This window comes from Tigriopus californicus, chromosome 5 (assembly GCF_007210705.1).
Source record: "Tigriopus californicus strain San Diego chromosome 5, Tcal_SD_v2.1, whole genome shotgun sequence".
Taxonomy (NCBI): Eukaryota; Metazoa; Arthropoda; class Copepoda; order Harpacticoida; family Harpacticidae; genus Tigriopus; species Tigriopus californicus.
This window is the reverse complement of record NC_081444.1, coordinates 8,188,808-8,210,226: the sequence shown is the minus strand read 5'-3', so window position 1 is coordinate 8,210,226 and position 21,419 is coordinate 8,188,808. Positions and strand designations below refer to the sequence as shown.

The window sequence follows — 21,419 nt, the reverse complement described above, 5'->3', positions numbered from 1 at the left end:
ATTGTCGACACTTTGTTTCGTTGGCGGCTCTCAAGGGGGTCTTTCCATGTATTCCCTGGAGGGTGCTTAATGGGCAATGAGCATAAGAGGGTTTGTACAAGATTGAAGAGTGGGTAGGACTAAGAGGACCAAGCAAGCAGGGAGTAAATGCGAAACCCAAATAGGCTTGGATTCGGCCACGAGCCCATCCCTCATCGATCTTAACCCCTGACAAGCAGGAAATCTGACAATAACCAATACTTGCTTGCTTGAATGATCACTGCTCATGATGAAACATGAGCTCCTCTACACCCGAAGAACAAAACCCTTCTATGTACCGCAGGACACTACTAACTGAATCTGTCTTCTCGATTCCAAATTTGAGCTCGAATAGTGGATTGCCATGAACATATTTCTGATGGAAGTTCTTAATGGTCTCGATCACGAGGTTGGTCTCTGGAATTGTGGTGGATCAGAAAGTGGAGCAATGTTTGAGAGAGGAATAGCAAATACCTTTTCACCCAGAGTGTCCCGTTTTTCGTGTTTGGGGTCGGTTTCTCAGGGTACAAGAAGGGACTGGTCTCATTCTAAGGGTCTTTTTCCTCTTATCAGATTCCATTATCGCTCTACCTTTGCATAGGAAGAGCAATCTACCCCCTTGAGAGGCACCGGAAACGCAGTTCTTCTCCTTCTAACCCACCCTTGCCACTTCTTTCACTTCCGCCCACTACTTCTCCGTCCAACTTTCCTCGTCTTGTTCTGTAAGAAAGATTTCTAGCTAGCTAGCTAGCTAGCTAGCTAGCTAGCTAGCCAACAAGCACTGCAATGTATTTGATCTGAGGGATGCTTTTTGTACAGAGACGATCGTGGCAATGTCAAAAGCTACGTTGAGGATGCCAGTCGACAGCCAATTGATGGATTTCCCGAGGAAATGGATGCTGAAGAGGGCTTTTAAGATATTTCGATCTAATTCAAAGGCTGTCTATTATGTCGTTGTATTTGAATGCAAATCATGTTTGCTCATCATTGAATTTATGAATTATTATAAACATAATTGAACGTAAGTGAGCGTGATTCAAAGTGAACACAAACCCCAAACGGACGACGTCCTCATCTATGTTTGTCGGATTGTTAAAAGTTTTGGTTATCGAAACAAATACCCTGGGAGATTGTACAATCGCATTAAAAATATTATCAGGTGAGGTTCGGCACCCCATTAATGTTGCGATAGCTTTTTCCCAAGGAATGCTTTTACCGCTGGCTTACGATCAGACGGGAGTCGTCAACCCAAACGTCAACGTTCATCATCATCAACAACAACAACGAGGTCTCTCAATCTGATGGATGAGATCCCTCTCCAGGAAATCTTTTCATTACAGCGCCACCTTCACTCATCGAAGAAAATTATAGAATCCTTTCTTTTTTAAGACCAATGGTCCAATGTTCTGTCGACAATGCATTATACGTAAGAGTGTTCCCATTATCTGATCTGCTTGGCACGCGTTCGCCCGTTGTTGGTGCTTTTGTTGTTGTTGTTGTTGTTGTTCATAAGTAAAGTGGAAATGATGCTCCTTTTCGTACTGAGTTGATTCTCACCTTGCTGATGGACTGGGGATGTGGATACAAATTCACCGAGTAGTCATCTCGCTTGAGCCGATAATCCCAACGGGTCTCGATGTGTGGAATTTCCATGGCGTCACAAATGGATTGGACATGACTGGAAGTGGTTCCCGATTGGGGTCCAAACAGGGCGGCCACACCGGAGCGCAGCAAATGACAGACTGAAATGACCCCAAAATAGTGTAAGACATCCAGAAAAAATGTCCCGCACGATCTTTCCTCGGGGCGAAAAGAATGGCGGGTTGTCATCCTTTTCCAGCCCTTTTGTCCCCATCATTATTATTAGATCCCACTGAAATTATCTCCTCGGTGACCTCATTCTCTTCCCGGGGTTTCATCCAGTTCTGGCTTCTGGCTCAATCTTGTCTTGCTCAAGAGGCCCCGAGAACCTAGATGCCTCGACCTCCCCCACCACGGGATTCTCCTCTGCGTACATAAAGGATGCCTGGTCGAAATCGAGACCAAGGAGGACGGACGTCAAGCGAGCCGCCATGTTAAATTATCATCAACATCGCCACCATTTCCCCCTTTTTTGATTTGGTCCTCTCACCACCGAACTGTTGTACGTACATAAAGCGAGGGAGGGAGCAAGAGGCCTCGAGTTTGGGACTTGGGTACGACTCATCCTGTTTGAAGGACATATCCTCCCAATTGCCGCTACCAGTTCTCCCCCTTACTGGGCGACTGTCGTGGTGGTGGGGGTTGTGGTGGCTTTAATGTCAAGAGTTTGGGGTGCTGCTTGTGGATTACAGTTTTCATTTCAATTCCAGTTGTTGAAAGTTATGCCCTACTAGACCGGGATTACCAAATGAAATTTCACTCTCACGGTCCCAGACGCAGATGAAAATTGAAAGGTTCGGGGGCTGTGAGTCGGCCCAGATTTCGTCCTACTGAAGGGTTTTCAATCCCTTTCTGAGCCCTTTCCAGCACCTGGAACGGCTTGACTGCTATGTGACCGGGCGAGGAGAATCATAACATGGTGCATTTATCGCAACCCATTTTTCTTGCCCGGGGCTGGAAATGTGCAAAACAATTTTAGGCGAGCTAAATTGCGAAATAAAGACTCTTTTTCTCATCGTTTGAACATGTTAAACATGTTGTTTCTTCCTTGCTTGGCTAGTAGTCTCGTGGTGGTATATATCAGTGTCTACTCATGCGCGTAGAAGTACCGCTTTGAATGTGCGGTTTTTCGAGGTTGGCTTCCAATGAATGTGGATATAGTCATGTACATAGCACAATAGAGACATAAATAGATCATATGCACGTAGGCTCGGGTGCGGTGTTCCCGTTTGTTTATTGTACTGTCGTTGTTCATACCCCGTTTTGTTGCATGGAAGGAATCTTGGGGCGGGATTTTTTCCAATTGCGCCGAGAGCAAGGACTTTGAGAGAATCTTTCGGTTCGTGTTGACCCTTTCCACTGCGTAACGGAATGCCACTTCTTGCTTGCTTTCGGCCAAATCGAAGAGACCGCCTAAAAAGAGGAGCGCATGAGGACACATTGAAACATTTTTCTATTGGGCAAGTACACACAGGTAAATGTTGTTCATGTTACGTCCAATCAATGACGAGAGAAAGAAGGCAAAGCCTTTGACTGTAGTAATACGTATGTATGCGTTTCAAAATCTCGGGATGAGTGCGAGCTGTCAAATGCAATTTGCTCTTTTTTTCCTCCAACGCCTTTGCTTCCTTTTCTCCCTCCATCAACTGGTCTGGACTCTCGAGGCGGATTTTCGTACAGTAATGATGAAAGGTCGTGGCCGGGCTCTTTCCTCCTCCGTTGAGATAAGGCCAAATGTCAACCGTCGTCATGGCTAACAGTGTCGGTTGTGGGCCTTTGATCTCTGAACCATGGACGTATATAAGATGGCAGACATGTTGTTGGCCTCACTCCTAGTCACCCGGGCATTCGAGGCTTGCTACTGCCACGGTGCTTACAACAATAACAACAACTACTCCTTCGTTCGTTCGGACTACAGCAACCTTTGAGGCACCAACACTCCTCCTCCTCCTTCTGATTCACGTCTTTCTTCTTCGCCACTCTTCCTCTGGTTCGTCCTTCTGTTCTCTTGGTCATGATGAGGAAGGCCGTATTTCGAATAATGTCCCATCTTAGAGAGTGCTCACAAAGAATAAAAGCTGGTTCGGAATCCCAAGAGAGCTATTTCCTTGATTTGCTCGTCTGTCTTGTTCGTAAGTGAGAGATGCTAAAGCTGGTTCACACCCATACTCGATCCTCCGTTTTTCTTCTTCTCGTGCTCACCATCCTACACAAACGTGGTAGTACACCTACGACTACTATAGTACTAGTACTGTGAATTGATGTCGAACGCAGACGGACCTAGACGACTCATTCACCAATGAACTGAAGGTCCACGACCACCATTCGCGACTACTACCTTTTATTTGGGAGATTGGGAGGTTAGGAGGGGGGAGGGGGAAGGAAACAGCTCGTTGGCTCGGAATCGTCAAATCAAGCTTAAGTACCCAATAACTGTGGTGCTTATATCACCATTTGTCCCATAATGTGGATGAATTTCCTCCCGACAAAGCCCAGAGCCAGACACCACTGAGATTACCCAGGATTTGTTTGCCCATGAAAGTGTTTCTGGCTCGAACAAATCAGACTTGGGCAAATGGGCAAATGGGCATCTTTCCTGAAGTGCCATTACTTCCAAGTTAATTTAGAAGAACGTACAATCGCACCAAAGTTCGAGAAAAAACATGGTCAATGAGTCTGCTGAGAAGGTAACTTGGGGTAATTTAAGGAGGCCATCAGAAAGAACTTTTTTGAAAATTTGGGTTTGTGTTACGACCTTGAGTTCAAAATGTACGGCAGGCGCATTTTCAGTTTGCCTGTCGAAAGTTGCGAGTAGAAATGCACAAAGAATCCTTGTTTAGAATACAAGAGCTTGATTATACTGCATGTGCAAGAACGTGTACTGTACAATAAGTCCACAGGAGAAGTTTAAGCGGCACCTTCAATTTGTCGCACCATAAATGCAATAGTGACACGAGAGTTTCTTTTTGTCTAAAAATGAACGAACAAACGAACACAGAATGAGACTTATTCATCCCTTCCAATGCAAAAAAATCAAACCGTAGAGTGATCACAGTTATCTGTTTCACTCTTGATTACTACTTGTACATATTGCTCCAAAACTACAGATGAGATACTCAAAGCAATCAAGACGGCGGAATCGTGTAAATAATTTACCGAAGACGCTGCGGCACTCAGGACAAAACATGTTTTAACTCATCAAATGTATAAATGACAGGGCCCTTTTCGTAACTACATGTGAATGTCTCAACAATATGATTCTGGGTTCTGATGAACAATGATAACAAGCAGACAAGCCCAACTGGGAGATAATCTAATCGAGTCTGTCTCGACCAATCGATGGAACATGATTGTCTGCTGGATCTTTAGCGTTGCAAAGGTTCATACAAAACCACAGAAAAACTTTGCTTTGTTAAGGAAAGTCCACAAGGTTTGGTATTTAAAATGAACGTTGTGAGAAGCTGCTTCTTTCCATTTCGAATATGTGCATATCCCAAATGTACGGGCCAAAAGGACCCCGCTAACTCGAGATTTGGTGGAAGAAAAAGGAGTTTGATTTTGAACTTATGGAGTTATCTTGGATAAGAGGACGGAGAAATCGAAATCATCCACTACGAGATACCTTCCAACGCGAATGGAAATTGCATTCGCTATAGTATCCCTAATTTGTGACCGAAAACTTCTCATACTATTTTTTGAGGCCCATCTTTTGAGTTGTGGGGCGTGGTGCGGTTTGATAAAGAGGAAATCCTAGCTAAAGGGACACTTCCCGCTAGGACACGTTGCTTGGCTAAAAGCGGGCAACGTTACGTACATACGTTACGTATCCACAGTACGTATTATGTGTGAGTACACAGTAGCCGGGAAGCAGACTCTCTCTCTCCTTTCCTCTCCTCTCCTCTCTCAGATTGGAGCGGTATGAGGTAAAAACGCGACTTCCGCCCCAAAATTGGTCCACGAAATCTTGCGAGCCACTACTAGAGCGAGCAACATGAGGAGGAAATCACCTCGCTAGTTCAAATGTGCTTTCCCCATGCGTTCATTCCATAATGTGTTCCCAATGCTGGATGCTCAGCAGAACTATCTTTTTCTCGGCCCCTAACTTGGAAACAAGTCACAAGCCAGGAAACTTGGACTCGCTCTTTCGTCCGTGTGCCAATGGATGTGTGGTTATGTCAAGGTCTTTTGCATCTGTCTAGAGTTCTCGAGGCCTCTCCAAGGAGATCGACTTCATCTCTTCTATTTAATAATAAAAGTTTTCAAAGCCCCTCCCAAGTCACCCAGTTGGCCAACCAGGGAACGATAGCAGAAAGAAGACTAGATAGATAGAGGAGCGACCCAAAAACGTCCACAACAAGTTTGGCACAGGGAAGACTAAAAGGCAGAAGGAAATAAAAGCCATCAATTTGCCAGGGTTCTTGGATTTCGCAACCAAGGCCAAGGTTTGAAACGCTTTGGCTTTCAGATGTCGTGAATATGCCCAAGTGTGGCGCTTCCTGTACTTTGACGCTAGGGAAGACAATAAATTGAGTGGCAACAAAATGAGGTGGATGAGGAAAACGCCATCCAAGGAGAATGGAGGCTTGATTCCCAAGCCTTTTGACTTATCCAATCAGCTAAGCCTTCGACAGATTGACGACGAGAACATCTGGGTTGGTAGCAGCTCATTTATAGGTGACTCTGAAAACCTCATCGCTCTTTTAAACAAATTCTTTCTCATGACTACAGCATTCCTTAAAAGTTTTCTTCAATAGACTCTAGAAACGGCGGCAAAAGCACGCGAGCCAACACCCAACAAGGCCACACTCGCTCGTTCACGAAGGTCGGCATTGTGCGGAATCCTTGGGGGTCCGTTCTTATTCCTCTCATCTTGCGAGAGACTTTTGTTGTCGTTGTTACTGTTGTTGATGTAGTAGTCGGAGTAGTAGTAGTAGTTGTTGTTGTTGTTGTTATTGTTGTCCTCCCTTCTTTCCACTCGTGCCTGAGCATGTCTTCAGTAGCTTGGGCTGAAATTCTTTTCCTCACCCTACTCCATTTTCTTTGGTTTTGTCGTCCTTCATCTCACTTCCCAAAGCAGAGGTCTTTATTCTGGCCCTGAGCAACACAACCATCACTACCATCATCAAGATCATCAAGATCTTTACTATGATCGGTATTTTTCTGCCTTCTCGCCTTCTCCCACAAAGCCACAATAAGAACATATGGTCTCTCGAGTCTCGACCCACAAAAGCCCTCGTTGGCCTTCAAGACTTCGACCACCCACAATTCCATTCAAGATTCCACTCTTTTCATGTTGACAACTAAAAACGAGACAATATCACCGCCACATTCGTCAAAAGATAACTGAAACCGCCCAGGCCTTTCAAACATGCCCCCCTCCCCCTCCTTCCCGCCCTCCCGCCCCCAGTTTCTTTTTCTTCTTCCTTTCCTCTCAAGGATTATGATGATATTCAAGAAGGAACACCAAAAAAGCGGGAGGGATAAGATTTTGGTTTAACGAGAATGAATGTATAAGAAACCATCTGGGCATCAGGAAGAGGGGGGATGAGAGAGAGAAAGAGAAAAAGAAGAGAGAGAGAGAGAGAGAGGGCCGAAGAATCGAAATCAGGACCATCCGAGTGTTCCTCATTCTTTTTGCTTCGAATACTCTGGTGCTCTGGCGATACTTCAGACGGGTCTTGTTACTGTTTTACGCACACACGTACTACTGCTTTGTGCAAGTACAAAGTTTGAATATGAAAGAACAGCGGAAAAAAGAAGACTTCGTCTCTTGGTACTAGGATCGTGATAATGCGAGTGGGCCGCTTTTCTGCAATATTCAAATGTTCCCTTGAGACCGTGAAAATGGGAATCTTCTCATTGAGAGCACTTGGTTCACAGGGAATAGACCCTTGGTTTCTGGTAGTGATGGTAGTTGTAGTTGTAAAGGACGAAGAAATAGGAGCAGTAGCTAAAGTCGTAGAAGTTGGAGTAACTACCCCAATGGAGAACGTGTTCATCGTCGTCCTGGAGGAGAATGTGGAAAGATCCACCGAGTTAGACCCCGAGCAGTCGATCCGCCTCAGGCCTGGTTTTCTACGAGCTCTAACGATCCCTTGGCAAGATACGAGGACGAAAAGTGTGGTAGTCGAATGTACGTGGTATTCTGTACTACTACATGTACGCACTGTATGTACAGTATTGTACAGTATGTATGTACAATGGCATGCACGACAAGAAAGGCTACAAGGGCACATCCCGAGCACCGAGTTTAGAGTTAACTGCTGGCATTCGAAGTGAGACCCAACGAGCACTGGAACACACCCCTCGGTGTTTCCAGGCTAGATAGACCGACTAACTACCCAATAAGTACAGTCGTATGTAATGGGGAAAAAGACTAAGGCCATCGAAGCTCTCGCTTCCCTGGTTGGTACTTTATTCGGACGACAAAACGACTCGGATAGACCAATGCCCGTCTCTTAAGAATGCGGTAAGTAATCATAAGCCCAATTGGTAATCGCCTGACAAAAAGCGAAACTTTTCTTCGAAGTAAAACCCTGGGACTAGATTAATCGGCGTCCGTCCACTCACCGATAGAGCCCAACGACCTGCTGCGGACGACTACAAGCAGACATGGGTGGAAAAGGGCAAAACTATGTTACTCGAAGTAAGTCGGCAAAGGCCAGTCAGTCGCACATTCTTTTCAAGTGTGTGGTATGTACGTAGTAGAAAGAAATGGGGTAAGACCGATCGACCTCACTCATCCTGCTGTTGAACGCGGGAGTAGTGCGCCCTACTGGAATCGGGAGCCATTTGGGAGATTATCATCTCTTCAACAACTTAACATTGAGCTTGACTCAATTGACGACAATCAGAAACGATCGTACGCACTTTTGACGCATCCATTATGCAAAATTAGAGGTGTCGCTACACTCCATAGAAGGAGTGATGGTCACCTATCCAACTGATATTTATCGTTTTCATCCCCATCAATGCTTGTTCAAACACAAAAAAGATCCCGATGCCAGGTCTTATATCTTCCAACGTCACGGGTAGTTGTGCCACAATCATCCATGAGGCAATCGGTTCCATCTTTTTCGAGTTTTGCTCCCCTCGGTTGGAAGTTGTCGCTTTCTCCCGGTCGTTGGGTCGTTCGTTTCTTCCTTGGAGTGCACTGCAACAAAGTTGTGGCAACGTTTCTTGGAACCGTTCAGTGGCTCCTTACTTCAATTGCTTGATCAAGCTTGAGCTAAACGAGTGGTCCGGCGACGGACGGGATCGAGTTGGACTGCAGACAAACAGACAAAGAGATAGACAGGCAGGAGCAGCAGTAGGCAAGGCATTCACCCAGGCTGGGAAAGAGAGATGCCATCAAATGCCATTTAAGCCATTTTATCCCTCTTATTGTCTTTTCAGTCTTCTTTCTGCGGAATCCAATTAATCGAGGGGTGGGAATACATAACCGCCGCCTGCTCCATTGGTTGCCTTGGCTCCGTTAGCACTAGCGGTTCCATGAGGAGGAGAAGAAGGAGGATTTCATTCCAAATTGGAACTGCTCTCTTTCTCCATCGAATGAGGTTTGCCACTGCAGAGAGGGGATTGGCAGCAAACGCAACGTTGGACCAGTCAACGGAGGATTGAGTGGTGAAAGAAATACTTCCCACTTGAAAAGAGACCCATCCACAGGCACGGTCGAGTCATATTAAGACACTAAATGTAACTAAATCTGACACGAATGAACGAGTGTCCCTTTAAGGTGTGCAAATATTTTACTACAGTATTTGAGCAGTCAGCTCAAGAATTTTGTAAAGTAGACAAAAACAGACATGGGAATCAAGTGACATATTCTGTCTGAACATGAAGTGACAACACCCAAAGAGCCTCTCTCCTCCTGAAAGAGGATAAGTTAGAATTGAGAATTTGTCGTGGCATTGGAAGTCAATACTTATTTGAGGCATATCATTGAAAATTGAAAGAAAATGTCCCCTTCGGGATATATGTTTCAATGGTGGGTGCGTTTCCAAAAACAAATGTTGATGGTTGATAAAACAATGTTGCATTTTATGCTTAAACTAGACGGGAAGATCCTAGAGCCATTGGTTGTATGGCAATGCAGACAGAATAAAGAAGGTCCTCACCATTCGAATTTTCTCCCATCTTTTCCCTCGGCTACTCCATTCGAAATGCCAATCAATATTATTGGGCTGTGCGTTTTAACTTCGAGAGGAATCGAAAACGGGAACGAAGGCATTCGTTTGACACCGCACCAACTTTTTCGCCTTGAATTGCCCGAAAAAAAGATGAAGAGAAGTGGGACGAAGAAGAAAATGCAAAAAATACAAATTGCGACAGACGCCGTCGTTCCACGTGGATGGTAAAAACTGAGGGAATGAGGAAATCATTCCAATTGGAGCTAGCACAACTTTAAATTGCTCAATTAAGAGACACTGCCAAAAAGACAGTGACTTCTACCAAAACAGTCCTAGTAGGAGCACTGCTTAAAATTTGACTGATCGGACTGAGCCATGTTCTCTTGCTAGTGATCAAATTGCATGGATGGAGCTTTGGAAATGCATCGTCAGTTTTACAGTGTGGGAAGAAGCTGCCAACAAGATTGTACCGCATGTACCAATGTACCAGTCAGTGTCTATCATTGTTTTAGAATTGGAGAGTATCTTTCGCTCTAGCGTGTGGTTATAAATCGGTAAGCTTTTCAGGCCCAAAACGTTGAACCTTGCGATGCCTCTTTCAAGACTAACTGTATGTGGCATCTACGCAGTGTGTTCCGTTTCCAACAAAGAACTGGTTTCATTAGTTTTGAAGTATGTACACATAAACCAAAAAAAGTAGTTCTACTTTGTTTCCCTCTTTTACCCCAAAACTAATAACTTTTTGATTCGTTACTTTTCCTTTTGTTTCTTTACCTCAATATCTCGAACGCTAACGTTTCAAAGTCATGATCAAATAACAAAAAAATTTTTGGATTCAACACCAAGCGATTATTGTAGCCTGCAAAATGGAAAAAGTTAATGGCGTATACGTTAAGAGTCAAAACCGTGTGCTGGGACTTTTTCCATTGAGTACCAAATTTAGGCGACAAAAAGGGAGATTTTACACTCTTGCAATCTTGTTAAAAAAGCCAAATATATTCGAAATGAATGCGATATGTGTCAAATAATTCTTCTTTGTCAGTCGACCTAGGTCTACTCCAAGTTAAACTTTTGCATGACACAAAGATGTTGCAGACCTTTTTGACAAGATTCCCAACTGCTCGTGACAAAATATGTGATTTATCTAACTTTTAGTAGGCCCAATCTGAGAGGTAAAATGGAGCGATAAGGGCAAACGGCGTGTTTTTGCCCCTTCTTAATATCAGGCCATAGTTTGAACCTGAACCCTTTCATTGTTCTCACTATTAACCAAGTTCAATGATACCACATTTCAAGATATGTGTGGAAGGGCCTCGAAGTTAGAAAATTTGCGAGTGGTGAGGCGAGACAACTTTCAATGGGGTTGCGGTTGTAGTTGCAGTCATTGAGGTTGCCATTTGCATAACCATGCCCTCTTCTACTACTTCTACCACCACTACAGCTATGCTACTACCACTAGTGCTACTTCTACAACGAGCTTCATCTTTCTCATTTAATACATGAACCACTGTAACATGGACGGGGACGCTGAGGTTGAAAATCAAGCCCTTAGCCCTGAATATCTATTCTCTAGACATACATGGATGTCAGACCATCAACCCCTCGATTGGCAAAACAGTACCGTGGATGATCTCCTGTGATTTCATCACAGTCGATTTGATTGTGACAATTTTCGAACCAAGTCCCACATCCCATTTTTAAATATTTTTCACTAACTCATGCACTTGGCAAATTGTTTTGTTTGGTGCTTTGAGAGGTCATGCACAATATTTGACACAGTGGTTCAACTAAACTTAAATTTCAAAAACATCTTCTTTGAAACACAAGAGCTCGCGCATTAGGAGGAAAAAGTGTTGGTTGGAAGAGAGATAAAACGATTGTTCTGGCTCCCAAGCCTGCCTGTCCATATTCCAGGGGTCCTTGTCTAATGCTAAACAGTTTTTTTCCCTTTGTGTTCCTCGTGGTGAAAGTTAAGAAAACTAACAAGAACTCAGAAAGAAGGAAAGAAAGATGAAAAAATAGAAGGAGAAAGGAGAGAAAACATCAAGAGCAAAACCCAAGGAAACCAGAGAGCCAGAAAGCTGAGAGTTTTGGCATGGACATTCTCATTTGCCCATATCATGGAACTGGCAATTCTTCCACTGAACTACCCACTCTTCTCTTGTTCCACTTCATTTCCAAGTCAACCACAGTGGACGAAATCTATAACCCTTCTCCAAGACGACTGTCAAAACGTCTCGGACATTCGACATCTCAGGACTGATCTTCAAGCCATCCCCAGCTCTCCCGCTCTGTCGGCCAAAAATGAATTTCAAATGAACCAGGTTCCAACGTAAACCCATTCAAATCTCTCTGGTATGATGAATTCGCATTACGTATTGACGCACGATGGCACCCTCTTACCATGTATGCATTTGATCCAGTACATCTGGGAACGACACTCTCAAAGCACGTGGCATGTAGGTACTGTACATACTGGATATCGAGATTAGATCTGGACTTACCAATTTTGATAATGTCCGGCAGAGCCTGTGCCATTTGTATGGGTGCCACAATCACTTGGCTGCTCAGTCCAGCCACGACCAACCAACACGGGAAGAAGCTCTTCATCTTTGGTCACCCACATCAGGGGACACGCGCAGATGAAGGGACAAACACATCCATCCACGGAGCACCGAGCACGGAGCACGAACAACCCACACGGAGACACGGAGAGGGAGCCTGGAATCCAAATCAACTTCATTAGATCGCATATCTGAGAGGATCAAAAGCACTGCATTGGCTAATCCAGGCCAAGAAATTCAATGGCGAGCTCTATCTACACTTCGGCCAATGTTCAAGTGAGCATTTCCTAGCTAGCTCTTACTTCTTCATGGCTTTACTTTGAGGACACAACATCGAGAATCCTTTTAAACAAGCTCTTAGAAAATATGCTCCAAGGAGATGAGAACTCTCTTCGAGAAGATACCACATTCAGTGGATAGGCGGCACATGCATAGTTCGTAAGTGTGTGTAGTGAATTGAAGGCCGCGTGGTTGGTTCGCTCATTGGTCCGTCAAATTATGCACTAGGGCTGGCATTGCACCAAAATCATTTGCATGATGTGCAAGACCAAGCAGCCGATCAGCCTAGAGGGCTTTAATCAAAGGAACACGTAATAACAAGTACCAAAGATACATTATTTTAAGGGCATAAGGAAAAAAATAGCAAATCGTTGTGGTCCGATGGGTATAGTCTAAGTGGATTCCAGATCGTCGGGAACTTGAACCACAGATTATCACTTGGTTCATTTTGAGTGTACATACAGTATTTACACAACAGTAAACAGTATAACACTTGTATTTGGTAGTGCTCTGAGATTTGGGCGGGAAGGTCAACAACTTCTCTGGGGAAAATAACTTCCAAAGTCCACCAAGGTCGCAAGAACTCCTTTCTCGTTTCTCATTAGGCAACGAATTTGTCCCAAGTCCTAACATATACGTCTAACGGATGGTTCTGCCTTTTCCAGTATTTGAACTAGAGCTGGCAAGTTCAACTTTTTCGAGTTCCAAGCCTTTAAGTTCGTTCGGGATAATAACTTTGCATGCGCTACTTTTTAACCAGAAATTGTTCAATATCTTTCTAACATTGCCGCCACCATTGAACTCGTTCATAGAATGAGATGATCATTCGAGAAGATCACATGACTCAGGTTTACTCAGATTAATATATATGGTATATATGGTTGATGGCGCAGTCTTCATGTGCTCGGAATCAGGGATTCCCGCCCAAATACTATGTCCATATGCGTGTGGTATGCCCACTATAGAATCACAATACTAAACGTGCGCTGTTGGCCTTTTCTGTTGTGTAGTTTGTAGTCAATGGTTATGCCGTCCAAAAGAAGGGGAACTTAATTAAGAGTAGTCACGTTACTTAATTCTTGGGGCGAACGAACGAACGATCTGGCAATCTCTGGAGGCAGCAAGCAGACTGTCCTCGGACACTCAGACAGTGAAGAGCCCGATCACCATCCAGTCGTCGGCGAAGGAGGATGAGGGCAAAGAACTAGAAGAGGATGAGGAGGATGGCACAACAACACCCAAAGCTCTGGTGGTCCAAATGGAGCCTGCTCAGCCAGCAGATTGACGGATAAGGAATATCTAATCTGGTTGTGGTTGGTCCACCAGATTGTCAACCAAGCAATGATGCCATGCGTATTGATACACTCGTATTGACTACGGATGCAGAATGAAAGAGTGGAGGACTGGCACTAGACAAAGCCTTAATTGAGGTATGGGAGGAGATTCAGACCATCTTGGACCGGGTAAAAAAACAACGCATGATGTTGTCAATCGATCTTGTTTGCTCGCTTCAGTGGACCGTAATGGTGATATTGTATGGCTTGTCACAGCTGATAAAAGACCTACCTGTTATGCTTGGAGAAAATCTCAGTCCTCGGTCCTTTCGAAAGGAGGTGGCGTTTTGTGGCCTCAGTGTCTTTCTTTGGTCGTTTTCACTAGTATGGTGGTGTGGTGTTGATTCTTCGCACACGAGATGTCAACTAGTCACAAATTCATTTCCATCTCTTGGGCCCGCAATCCAAGGGAGATCCGTCTGAAAAGGAGGCACGGAGCGCCAGCTGCTGCTAGTGTTGTTGCTGCCATCATGGCTGAAACCAGAACCACCACCACTTTAACAACAACAACAACAACTTGCTATTCCTATGCAGCTACTACTTACTATCCCCGCTGCCACGACCACCACTACTACTCATTCAGGGTCTTTTTTTTATTCTTCGACCCCCTCATAATCATCCTTCCGACTTCCACCATTTCCACTCGCACCACTGCCATCCATAGAGAGTCGGGACTCAAAATTGGATCGTGGGACGCTCGCTCGTTCTTGGCTGGAACCGCAGATGGAGCGCCAAAGAGCCGTGAGATTTTCCTCTCCTAATCGAGCCTCGTGCTCCATTCTTATCCGAGCAGCACAGTGCGAGTAATCTTCTGAATGCTCGATGGTGGTGGAACTGCTCGGTAAGTTCAATTTGCTCAGCCGGGATGTTTCTGTTCCCTTGACTGTTCGCATGTTCCCATCAGTTGGTAGGCAGCCTCGTCATGAAGCACAACTTGCGTTCTGGAGGACTCTGCTGTGGATCGTCCTCAGATACTTTTGATGCGCATCGACATTAGAATTTGGGGGGGAAGACCAAGCGCGTTAAGTCGCGGTTGGAAGACTTTCTGAGATCCAATAAAGCGTCCTTGAAAGTCAACTGCCAGCCAAAAGTGCCGGGATAGAAAAAAAAAGAAAGTACCTTGAGGCTTGAGCGGCTACATCACATGTATTTATTTACAATGATTAGGTCTTCTCACGCTTTGTTTGAAATGGAAGAAGATTCATCAAAGCACTGCATCACATTACTATGTAATGAATTCATTAGCTTGTTTCAAAGTTGCTTTACGATTGACTCGAGTGCCTGGAAGGCAACACGATCTGGAGCTATTGACACGAGTGTTTGCACAGGCCTTGTTCTGAGGGCAGGATCAATTGGAAGGCCAGTGAATCCAATTAGTTCTTTTTTCGTAAATGGATACTTCAAGAGACAGGTAAAACAATACCTAGAGCACTATTCAGCAGATATTTGTTCGAATCCGATTTTACGTCTGCTGGTTGTTTGGTTGATAGACTTGACCCATGGTACGAACAATGTCCAGCCAGTAAAAGATATTACAAACGAGGAAAGAAAAAAAGAATCCGATAACGCTGAATTTTTCGATGGCCAAAACAACTTTGCCAGCATGACGTTTTTGTTCCTCTTTCGATTCGAATGGTTTCGACGAGGTCTGGTCCTCACTCTGTTCGTTTGCGTCATTTTGATCCAGCCTCGCTTTAGTTGGTTGGAGTTCCCCCTTTGATAAGCCAGTCCCATTCTTGCCCAAATCACTCATCTGTCCCCGAGGATCGTATGGATTGGAAAGAAAGGGCATAATGGACCGATTGTTTCTTCTCGACAAACGCTTTTGTTTGTTCCTGGTCGGATCAATCTCTGCTCTGGCCTCCAGGCCCTTATTTGTTCTCTCATTGTCAATGTCATGGCTTTCATTGATGTGAGGCGACATGGGACGCGTCTTCTTGAGCTGGGAAGGCTCATAATCACCCATGTCATCATAATCATCGAATTCAGTCCCATTGACCCAAGCATGGAATCGTTCCAGTCCAGCCTCTGTCACGATGGGCAAACCCGTGAGATAATATTTCAAGAAAATCACCACCGTAAACTCGAACAGGGTGGCAAAAACAAAGACGATGCAACCCACCATCCACACGTCTAACTTGGTGGTATAAGAAATCGGAGGGGTCACCGTGGATAATGAACCAAACATTGAAGCAAGGGTGAGCAAAGTCGTCATACTCATGGTCACACGTCCTAGGGAAAACAATTACCATGGAAAACTCTTTTTAGGGTATACTGATAGGCCATGAGTGGGTGATGATGAACGACTGGAATGGTGCTCACCGTTCAAATTCGGACTATGTGTGGAATTTTTGCCAAGTTCATGGTTGCATTGAATATATGTTTTTAAAATAAATCTTTACCTGGAACATGTTCCAAAGGGATGAACATGCTGAACCAAGCTAAAATGACGAACAAAGTCGAGGGTAGATACGTTCTCAACAGGTGGTATGTTAATTTGCGGCGAAAAGTGAGTCGCACGGTGACGCTAGGAAATGTGCCTGAAAGGAACAAGGGACTCTTAACTGGAAACACTGAAATACTCTAAGCCCTAGGTACAGTATACGAATCGTACTCGCGTCACATTGGCCGGGTTGCTTGGCTTCCCTTGTGTCGTCTTTGTCGTCTGTGCAAAGTCTTAAGGGGCTTAGCAATAGATTAGCACCAAACTCGGAGTAATTCTCTTCTAATTAAGCCGAATAGAAAGGACCCGGAGGGAGAAAAAGGGGCGTATGGTGCGTGAATATGAGTACCAAACAAAAAGGTTCCCCTCAACCAAAGTCATGATTTGCAACCTCCGAGGATTACGCCACGAACGGGCAGAAAATTGGTTATATTCTGTCATGTTTCTTGGGGTTGAACTTTTGGATTTTTTGGGGCAAAAAAGGATGAAATTTGGACCACTAAATCCCATGTGATTAGGTAGAGGTGAGGTAGATTATATCATAATTCATATTCAAGAGCTAGCTAAGTGCATTCCTAATTTGCATTGACCATACCTTTGAAAATTTTAGTCTTTATAATTTTTTAGGTATAAAGAGTCACGCATTGATTCAAAGCAAGCCAAATTCTTTTAGGACTGGGCCTGACATGGCCGATCAAGTTTAAAAAAAAGCATCAAAAACAACCTCGAGGGACAAAATCAGCTCGACAGAATCAGGTCAAAAGCTCATTGGTTAAAGCGATCAATGGAATGCTAGAAAAACATGTTGGACCAATCTCTTTGGTCCTATGAGAATTAACTGAGTTATGACAAAGTAAGATCACCCACCCGTGGAAAAGCTTTTCAAAGTGGTGTTGTCAAAGGATATCTCAAAATCGTGCTGGTTCAGCTTGATTGCCTTGTTAAAGGTGACATCATCCGATCTCCACAAGAAAATCATTTGATCAGTCGTAGTGCCCCAGCTCTCAAAGGTAATAAGACACTCTTGTGTATCCACCGGATAGTACTCAAAGCCCATGGGACACGCCAAGTCGTAATTGACTCGTGCTGAATAAAGGAGCTGACTATCGCCGTAAATGCGGAGATACGAGGGTGGAATCTTGTACACGGGCACCCTCAGCTCTTTAGCCTTATCCACGAAGATATCAGGGAACCAGATGTGGTCCACTGGATTGCGATTGAAAAGAATGTACTGCGTCTTATTATCGTTGGGCAGGGTCACTTTTATGCGAGGATCAAACCACGAGATCCGAATGGTCGATTCAAGGCTTATCACTTGCTTGGGCTCATTAATGTCCAGGATACTGGCTAAATTGAAAGAGAAGTTCACGGTTATTGGGCCTCCCCAAGAGACCGGAGGTATTGCATGAATATTGTAGTCCAATGGAATGTGTATATTGGGCAGGACTTCGGATGAGTCCAGTTTGTTGGCGTTTTGACTCATGTTTTGGCAATCCGGTGGAAAGGACACTTGGCATTGGACTTGACTCCAGATGGACAAGAAGAATAAGACACCGCCTCGTTCCATGACAATTCAGAACCCTACTGAGGTTTTCAGCAGGTCCATTCGTTGGTGGGGACACCTTGTCGATAAAGGGGACATCATTAATGACTGTCGATAGACTCACTAACATTTTCCCACTAAAATGAACACGAAGGGTCCCCTCAAATCATGGATAATAGATGATTCATGGACTGTAAATAGCGTCCATAAAGAAAGGCTTATGAGGAATGGTATTCTATGAAGTATGAAATAGCTACAGTAAATCTTTATTGATGGAAATATATGTTTGATTTTTTCGGATTAAAACGCAAAACATGATCTTACTTCAAACTCTCAGTTCGATCCTATGATGATCTATGCTAAAGAAGAATCATTCCATCCGTAAGGTTTTCCATTTTGACCAAAAACTTGTTCTAGACAAAAAAAAATGCACGATATCCCCAACAAAACCATTATAAATATATTTTTCGATTCTTTTTTTTTTTTAGGGGGAGCAAATTCTTAAAAAATGAGTAGATTTTTTTGTCTTTACTTTTAGTGTTGGCATTATTCTCCTTCCTAACACTACGGGATTTTTTGCAATTTCATAAAGGACAAGCCTGACAAGCCGATATAAGCCTTCATGGAGGCCGTGAGGCCTGGAGAAGAAAGCTCTACAAAACCTCGCTAGAAGACGTTTGAGCGATGTGTTTCCTTCTAATCAGATGCAAGCCCGTTGAGAGGGTGCTTAACTCTGTACTCTTCCTTCCAAATCAAGTAACCAACCGATTAGGAGGAAACCCAACGTTCAAACGTCTACTTGCAAACTTTCAAAACAAAATTCCTCTCCAGTCCGGACGGAATCCGTGGATTATTTCAAAAAGATCAAAGAAAACAAGGGTGCAGCTATCAACCTATCATTAGCCTTTTTGCGAAAGTGCCCATCCTTAATTTTTCACTATTTATCTAGGGATACTTGATTTCCTTCTAAATTCATGTGAAAAGTTTCGACAATTCTAAGTCACATTTGACTGTGGTTTTTACTTGTGGAACAAAGAAAAAAGTACATAACCTCTTTGAAAAAGCATTGGATTTTAATATGATAAATGTTCTCAACATTGGAATATTATTCTGCTCTCTGCTTGTGACATACGACAATGCATGGCGGCTGCAAACGAATTTATTCGTCCCAACATTGAATGCCGTCCTGTACAGTCTGGATATGGCTCCATTAAAACCTAGTTGTTAAATGCATACATGGAATACCAACCAGGTATGACGAACATACTTTTTAGCAAAGTTTACCGTCGCTAAGTTATTCATTCCTTCATGGAGGGCCCTTTGTGAAATTGATTGTTATTCATCAATTATCGATTATCTTCCATGACGTAAAATACTCCTGGTCAAACCAGAATGGGACGTAGACTTCAAAAAGAAACTGAGCCCGAGCTTGAGCTAGGAATAAGAGAGCGTTGTAAATCGGGTGAAAATGACTAGTCTTAGACGTCTTCTTTCGATCGTTGAGCTGTGGACTGTGGATCAACATGCGTTAAAGGACCTAGCGGCCAAAATAGGATTGAATTTGAATTTGCTCTCTGATCAAAAATTATTCGATCGCCTTAAAGAACCACGCTCAACCAGGCCCGACAAACACAACGGTTGGTTGGAAAGTAAGCTTTTTGTCCCCACTTACTAGAAGCAACACATATTTTTCAAGAGGGTCAATTGATCTTTCAATTCTGGAATGATTTGATGCTCTTCTACGAGTCTAAAAGAAGCTGAAAGTTTTCTTCGTCTGAAGATGTTTTCCCTCTCTTAATACCTGATGCTCGTTTCACAGCCATGCGAAATCATGCCATCCTTGGCGCTAAATTTTTGGACTTTAGAAAAAGATGCTGAAAGCTTGAATACAATTTGGAATTTCATTTTTGATTCCTGGGAAAGAAACGCCCTCTCTTTGCACGCACGCCCTTGACTCAAGTTCACTTCAAAGATGAATTCCATGCTTGTTGTTCTACCGTGGGAGGGGAGCACCCACATGCCTAAATATATCAGTCATTAATTGTGTCCCAAAAAAAGTATTGAACTGAGATTTCGCTTTAAGTTAGTTTTATGGTAAATGCCAAATTTGCATAATGTTTTGGAAAAATCGACTAAAATATTTTCAATTTCAAACATACGTTTCTGGGGACTTGTTTAGTGTTACTGGTAATGGACTAATGAGGTATTTAAGATGAAAAACTTGTACATATTACTTAGCTGTATATTCATATGATAACTGATCCACCAACAAATTAGGCTTGGCAGATCTAGCGAGACCTTAATTGTAAGGTTGAGCAAGAATTTTGATCAAAAACTTGTCCAAGTCTGACTTAAAGGGTGTTACTGGACCAACTCCTACATGCTCCCAACGAATATTTGTGGGAAGCGAATTGAACAACGAAGGGGCCAGAGAAAACAGTCCCTTTTTTTCACTACCTGTATGTAGTGAATATTGGATAAGTTTTCAGTCTCTCCCAATACGAGAGCTCTCTCACACCTTCAACGTTCCTGGTTAAACATCTTTGGACCTGTTCGACCTTGTGCCAACCAGTTGAATTCGTTAGAGCCCAAATGGGCAAGGCATATTCAAAATGTGGCTGAAACATCGACTTGTACAGAGTTAGCATCATGATGCTATCTCCAATGATCCAATCAAATGCTAGAAAAGCTTTTCCATCTTCAGAGGATATGGTCATTGATTTTGGAAGAAGCAAAAACAGCAAATAAATGCCAGGTAAATGGAAAAGCGCACATTCTTTTCACTCAAGCAAAGTCGTCAATCCCATTCTCTACTTTTACTGATGGACAATCTGATTATTTCTATAAGTATGGGTGAGATTTGCACCAAAGTTCTACTACACTAGATCTCTCAAAATATTAACTTCCCACGGCGAGATTGAAACTTAAGGCATCTGTGAAGATGATTCTACTCTTGTTTTGTGCTACCTTCCACTGAGCTGTTTGTCAGTAAAAAAAAAAAAAATTAACAAATTTTCTTCGCATCCACCCAAAGTCAAAATATGCGAAACATTAAATGTACCTTTTATGCAACTTAATCCGTTTTAGGACATAAAACGGATAACATATTTTGGCCGCCCCATATGATTAACTAGTTTATGGTCTCCCTGGCTTAAACAATTGAAGGATCCATTTTCCTTTAGTCTTTCATTTATGTTTCTTGACAATGGATATATATATATATATATCACGAGCTTTTAAAAATATGGACTGTGAACGAGCTTCCCGCCAAATCGGCCTGCTCTTGGTCAGAGCGTCTGTGAGCCACTTTAAAAGTAATAAGCTAAGGAATGTAGATCTCCTCAATTAAAGGATGGTCCTTTTTATATCATTTACTTGTAAAGGAGTTTATTTCAAAGTTATGTTGTCAAAAGCTTATGTAGTTGCCAAACAGCAAGCCGAAAAAATTGAATTTTATGTATTGTTTGC

General features: G+C 43.4%; 2 protein-coding genes across 2 annotated transcripts in view; both read right to left on the bottom strand.

The window, feature by feature from the left end:
• LOC131880765 (glutamate receptor ionotropic, kainate 2-like) overlaps positions 1–14,525 on the bottom strand; it is a 27,017-nt gene extending 12,492 nt beyond the window's left edge. Inside the window, exons 1-4 of the mRNA XM_059227463.1 lie at positions 14,198–14,525; positions 12,293–12,509; positions 2,917–3,072; positions 1,576–1,760 (exon numbers count right to left, since the gene is read on the bottom strand). Coding sequence (XP_059083446.1) covers positions 1,576–1,760; positions 2,917–3,072; positions 12,293–12,398 — 447 coding nt within the window. The 5' untranslated portion in view covers positions 12,399–12,509; positions 14,198–14,525. The remainder of the gene's footprint in view (positions 1–1,575; positions 1,761–2,916; positions 3,073–12,292; positions 12,510–14,197) is intronic.
• A 570-nt stretch (positions 14,526–15,095) lies between these two features.
• Positions 15,096–18,011, bottom strand: LOC131880927 (glutamate-gated chloride channel-like). Its single transcript, XM_059227660.1, has 3 exons — positions 17,276–18,011; positions 16,368–16,505; positions 15,096–16,197 (listed from the first exon to the last, which is right to left on the bottom strand). The coding sequence occupies exons 1-3, from the start codon at positions 17,973–17,975 to the stop codon at positions 15,428–15,430; spliced, it is 1,608 nt and encodes a 535-aa protein (XP_059083643.1). The 5' UTR covers positions 17,976–18,011; the 3' UTR covers positions 15,096–15,427.
• Positions 18,012–21,419: the final 3,408 nt, after the last annotated feature.